We start from the raw sequence: 6000 nt of genomic DNA, 5'->3' as shown, positions 1-6000 counted from the left end.
CGCAGGCTGCTCCGAGCTCGCCTGCTGGTGTTTCGCCGAGCTTCCTCCTCGCACAGCTTGCACGGGAACCAGGGGAAAGGAGGCGGCGGGCGGGGGGGGGGGGGGGGGGGGAGAAAAAAAAAAAAAAAAAAAATTGCTCTGAGCACACGCAGAGCCTTGTTTTGTTACTGTCCGGATTACTGTTATCGTTATTTGGGGGACAAGGGGGAGTTGTGTCCTTAATCCGAGGCTCCCTGCCCTCCCCACCCCCAGATGCTATGAAAGGAGAGCTGATTTCATTTCCACCATACAGTACACTTTGTCTAGAGAGCATTGTTCGGACAAGCAACTCCCGATCCCTGATGACTACAAAATACGATTTATGTTTCCATCAGAGAGAGACAGAATATCCTGATGGCTTGAAAGTCGGGCAAGAAAATCTTATCTAATCAATCCCTTTCCAATACACGCGCACACACACACGCACACACACACGCACACACACCACACGCAGCTAGTATAGGAGATAACGCCCGCACTGATTGTACGTAAAATAAATATTGGCAGCATGAAAATTAACAATAGTCATCTCGGTATTTTTCGTCTCCCTCCAAAGAGCTACAATAACACAGCTTGCGCCTTTCCTAGTTTGATGTCATCATCATCAGCATAATTAAAAAAAAAGAGCTTAAAGAGCATGCATTTTTTTTAGATGCAACAAGAACAGATATAGTAAAGAGAGCCTGTAACATCACAACCACAACAACAACAGCAAAAGCAACCTCTGAGCCCGAGGATTCATCCGTATCTGAACTGCTTTTATTATCAATTGCAAAATCATAATAAGAGTAAATAATAAATAAGAGACATCATCATAATAGGAAGAAGTCAGAACACCTTGGGATTGTTTTTTTTCCCCCTCTCAAACAAAAAGGCAGATTTCCCGATGATCACTGAAATTATAACGACAGCGATTGATCGGAGGGCTTGCAAAGGAAAAGGAAGAAAAAAAAAAAATCATCATCATTGGTCCTAAAAACGCAACCGTTCCCCTTTGCTCACTTGGCACAATAGAAATTGACTGTCTCTCAAAGAGCCATGCGCCTAGTGCTATTTATAGCCAGGGGCTGTGTTGGAAGATACCATTAAGCTTCTCCCGGGCAGACAGACAGGGGGGTGGTTGGATGGGAGGAGGGGGTTTAGCCAGAGTAGAGGCAAAAGCAATCCCCCACCCCCAGCCTCCCTTCCCCGCACACACACACATCCCCACACTCACACCCCACCCCCTAGTCTGGCTGGGAATTTGAACCGATCCAGCCTGTTTAAACGGAAAGGACACAGATCTTCAATGTAAAAAAAAAAATCAGATCAGACCCAGAGAGAGAGAGAGACGGAGAGGGAGGAGTGTGTGTGTGTGTGAGTGTGTGTGTGTGTGTGTGTGAAAGAGGGAGAGGGAGCGAGAGAGCGAGAGAGAGGGAGAGAGAGAGAGGGAGAGAGGGAGGGAGAGAGAAAAGAAGAGGGGGAAAAAAAGGAAAGAAGATTTTCTCTATGTATATAAAGATGGCCACGTTAGCAAACGGACAACCAGACAATACCAGCCTGAGTAGCAATCACAGCAACCCCAGCACCAACGGGCATATGAACGGATTAAACCATAGTCCCGGAAACCCATCCACCATCCCAATGAAGGACCACGATGCCATTAAGCTCTTTATTGGGCAGATCCCCCGTAACCTGGACGAGAAAGACCTCAAACCGCTCTTCGAGGAGTTCGGGAAGATCTATGAACTGACGGTGCTGAAGGACAGGTTCACTGGCATGCACAAAGGTGAGTTACCTCCTGAACTTTCCCGGGAGAGATCGGGAGAGGAAGGCAGGCTCCCTCTCCCTCTCTGAGTCTCTCTTTCTCTCTTTCCTTTCGATTTCATTTCATTTTATTTCATCTTTGCTTAGCTCGGGGGCAGAGGCGGCAGGCGGGGGGGGCAGGGAAAGAAATAATAGACCCTCCTGGAGAGAGAAGAGAGAGAGGCAGGCAAAGGAGTCAGCTCAGTCTGGTTTATTTAGTAGTATTTTTATTTCTTCCCCCCCTTTTTTTTTGGGGGGGGGGGGGGGGAGATGCAGCCACTTGCGAAAGCCGGGGCGCCCAGGCGGGCGGCGGGGCGGGCGGCGGGGCTGGCAGGCAGCTGTCCGCACGCCGGTGGTGCTGAAAACGAGGAAGAGGATTTCTTTATTTATCTTTGGGAGCCGCACATTTTCCACCCAGGGGTGTGTGTGTGTGTGTGTCTGTCCGTGTGTTTGCACGGAGCTGGGAAGCCCCTATTTTACAACTGTTGTGTATCTGGCACGGCGCCTTTTCTTTTTCTTTCTTTCTTTTTTATTTTTTTTTTATTTTTTTTTTTTTATTTTTACTGCTGTTACAGTTATTATTTGTAGTCCACTCCGAAGCCAGAGGCGGAGGAGACTGAGTTTCTCCGGGGGGGGGGGGGGTGTATTTCATTTTGGTTTTGTTCAGCGTGGGAACGGGGATATAAACAACAATAAAAAAGCCTACCTCAAGCGGGGCGGGGGGGGGTACGAAATCACAATGTGTCTGCCTGTGTGTGTGTGTTCAAGAGGGCGAGCCAGGAGGGACGGGTGGCAGTTTAGTTCCAGAGGGGAGAAGTCTCTGAGCAAGCATATTCCAAGCAGTACTTTAATGTGCCCAAAGTCCATCCCAGGAACTTTTTAGGTTTTCTTTAAAGGCAGTGGAGATGTACTCCCCATGCGACGCTTCGCTCGCTCCATCTCTGCCCTCTCCTTTCCCTGCTTAGCTTAGGCTCTCCGGAGGTGCATTTCAGATTAGATGATGCTACGTTTTGGGGGTGGGGGAGGGTGTGTGTAGTGGGGGAGAGATGCTCGGATCCTCGGGTAGGAAAGTAGGACTTGCAGGGAGGAAGTTGAAGATAATTTGCATGGTAGCCCCGCTTTGGAGCAGGAGAGACCCAGGAGCGAAGCAAGCCACTTTATTAACTCAGGTTCTGTATATATGTGTTTGTGTGTGTTTATTTCATTAGATATGTAGTTATATTAAAAAAAAAAAAAAAAAAGAAAAAGATTAGATCAGAAGTGATTGGGGTGTGACTCTAGATTTGGTGCAGGAGGAGAAAGGGTCTTGCAGGGGGCCATGGGGGGACTGTAAGTTGCATCTGTTACAGGAGAGGTTCAGTAGCAGTGTCTACTCCAGCTTGGTGGACTCCTGGCAGGGAGAGTCACTGGTAATGGCATTACTGGCTTCCCAGCTTTCCAGATGCCTTGGCGAGTTGTAAATCTTGAACTTAACGGCATCTCTTTAGCAGGCATCTCTTCCCCCTTCCCACTCACTCCCCTCCTCTCTTCCACCCTCAGGAAATGCGAATGAAAATATACCCTGACAGTGCAAAGTACCAGTTTTGCACAGGCTAGAGAAAATGTTCAGGGCTCAGGGACCGGGGACTCAGTCCAAGTTATAGGATATTTCTTCTTTTCTTGCCGGTCGCTCCAAACACCCTTCTCGTATTTACAATGATCAGTGTAGCCCTTTCGAACCTTGCTTTCTTTTCAGACTAGCTTCCTAGAAGCCACATCAAGGTCTGTTGGGCATCATTTAAACATGGCATCCATACTATAATAATTATTAATAATAACAATAAAAATAATAGTAAGAAGCACAGGGAAAGAAAGGTCCTGGGAGGTTTTGTCTGATAGATGAGGCATAGTGAGAGTAGCCACTGAGCTCATGTGTGCACGCGTGTGTCTGCAAAAATTATCTCAGGTTTCTGTAAAATAAAAATAACAACAGTAAAAGCTACACTGAAGAGAATCACTCAACATAGTGTAGAGGAAATCTTTGAGCTAACACCTTAATAAAGGATTTTTGTGGTGGTGGGAGGTTATTTTCATTTGTTGATGAGATTTTATTCTTTTGTTATGTTCCTTCTTAAACCTGTAACTAATCAATCTATGCGTTAACTTTAATTTCTATTTCGTAGATGTGAATTCTTCCTCTTTCAATTCAGTTTTGCTTCTACTGTATGCCTGTATTCACAGAGACAAACTCAGGAAGGGGGGGAGGGAGGCAGAGAGAGAGAGGGATCATTTATCTTGCTTGGATGTGTTTAACACATATTCCTGAATTAAGCAAGATACTAACTTCATTTCCCTTCATTTCATTTCTGTTCTAAAGCTGCAACCTAGGAAAAAAGCCAGGTGGGAAATCTTGTCACCTCATCAAACCAAATTGCATGAGTTCATCTTGAAAGAAACAGTCATTTTTAACCTCCTAGAAGTTTTGGACTTTGGAAGGAAAAATGATGATGATGATTGTTATTTCGCAGGTTAGGGTTTGAGTGAAGCTTCAATAGACACCGAGTTGCCAGCGTTTCAGAGATCGGTTTTATTTAGTACATCCGAGAAGAGTTTGAACTCCTTTCTAGCGATGCCGCTGATTTATTAGCTAATCCTGATAAAAATGTGCCTCTGGCTACCTGGAAAAAAATTACTTTCTTGCCAGTAGTGATTAATTACTATTAAGTCAAAAAGCATGATAGGGCTTTGAAGGATGAGGATTGTGTTTGGCTTTTTTTTTCATTATTTTATTTCATTTTCTTTCATTTTTAATTTATTTTTTTCTTTTCCCTTCCCTAAATGCAGTCATGTGAAGCATAGTATTCACTCAGATCTCCTTATTTTGGCTTTGCTTTGCAGGCATAGGTGAAGAATTGCATAAAGATAGCCCAACTTGGCTCTCAGGGGTAGGTTGGCAATATGAAACCCCAAGATGCTTTCCATAAGTGATGCATAATGCTTATACATTAATTGATCCATCACTCTCAGTTGATTTCATTCCTAATCCAGGGGATGAGCCTGTGGCAGTAGTATACCCTGAAGGGTTAATAGTGGGCTGTAGTTTATTTAAGTGTACGGAGAGCAAACCTTGGGTGTGGAGAGGGAGAAGGTGGGTTTGTGTTGGGAGGAGGGAAGGGACAGGAATTAGCTTAAAGTTAAAACGTAGCAACCAGAGTAATTTCAGGTGTAAATCCATTGAAATGAGAGCACAGGATGTGTATTCTTGAAAATATTATGAAGAGATCCTATTGTGGTGCTCCTGTATAGCAGAAGGAAATAGAAAATTAAGAACCTGAAGATAAAGTACAGGACTATGCCCCTCTCCCCAAAAAAACTATCACAAAAGGAGAGTGAAGTCCCAGGTTCTCTCAGCAGCAGCCCTGGCTGATACCAGGCCAGATACCAGGGAAGAGACAGGGGAGCACAATTCTCTTGCAGACACGCGAAGAGAGAAAAGGGTACGGGGGAAGCAGCGTGTAAGGGAAGGCGGGAAAGGCTTGCCAGATCCCCAAGAAAACAAGCTTTCATGGCACGAGTGTAGCTGCTGCATATTTCCCCCGTCCTCGCTTCTCTCCACACGGGGCAGGAACAGGCTCCAGCTGTGGTACTTTGCTCTAGGGCTGGGAAGAGGCTGTGTGCTGGGATCCACGGGCCGAAATCTACGGGGGCTGAGCCGACCCACCCATGCGCTCACACATACACACACATACACACGCGCCCGCGCGCGCGCACAGAGTTAACTAATCACACTTGAACAATTTAGCAAGCCATTCATTCATAACTTCCCCCTTCTTATCTAGCAGTGGAGTATGCTTAAAGGCTGAGTTACTGGGAGACATAAAGGTTAGTGCTCTCAGGACAGCCATATTATAATGCATTATCTTTGAAGTCATTTAAGGCCAATTTAAGTGGTATTTAGTATAATATTTATGAATTAATGTAATCTAAATATAGGACTGTCCCCATAGGTTTAAACAGCCTTTTCCATCGAAGCTTGCTTGTACCCAAGGCCTGGAATGTGTTTTAATTTAAAACACACAGGTCTCCATAATATTCTATTTAAGAAGTCAGAAGAAATCAGCATTCCACACTTAACTGAGATTTACTGAAATACACGCGGGTGAGTGCACTTAAAGAGTGGAGATAGCGTGCAGTGGG

The 6000-nt window shown here is 45.3% G+C and overlaps 1 protein-coding gene across 1 annotated transcript in view; it reads left to right on the top strand.

The window, feature by feature from the left end:
• The first annotated feature begins 1167 nt into the window (after positions 1-1167).
• CELF4 (CUGBP Elav-like family member 4) overlaps positions 1168-6000 on the top strand; it is a 716072-nt gene continuing 711239 nt past the window's right edge. The window contains 1 exon segment of the mRNA XM_030004110.2: positions 1168-1807. Within this exon segment, the coding sequence (XP_029859970.1) occupies positions 1528-1807 (280 nt within the window). The 5' untranslated portion in view covers positions 1168-1527.

The sequence above is a fragment of the Aquila chrysaetos genome, chromosome Z, assembly GCF_900496995.4.
Source record: "Aquila chrysaetos chrysaetos chromosome Z, bAquChr1.4, whole genome shotgun sequence".
Taxonomy (NCBI): domain Eukaryota; kingdom Metazoa; phylum Chordata; class Aves; order Accipitriformes; family Accipitridae; genus Aquila; species Aquila chrysaetos.
The sequence above is the reverse complement of the archived record's forward strand: the minus strand, read 5'-3'. Positions and strand labels throughout refer to the sequence as shown.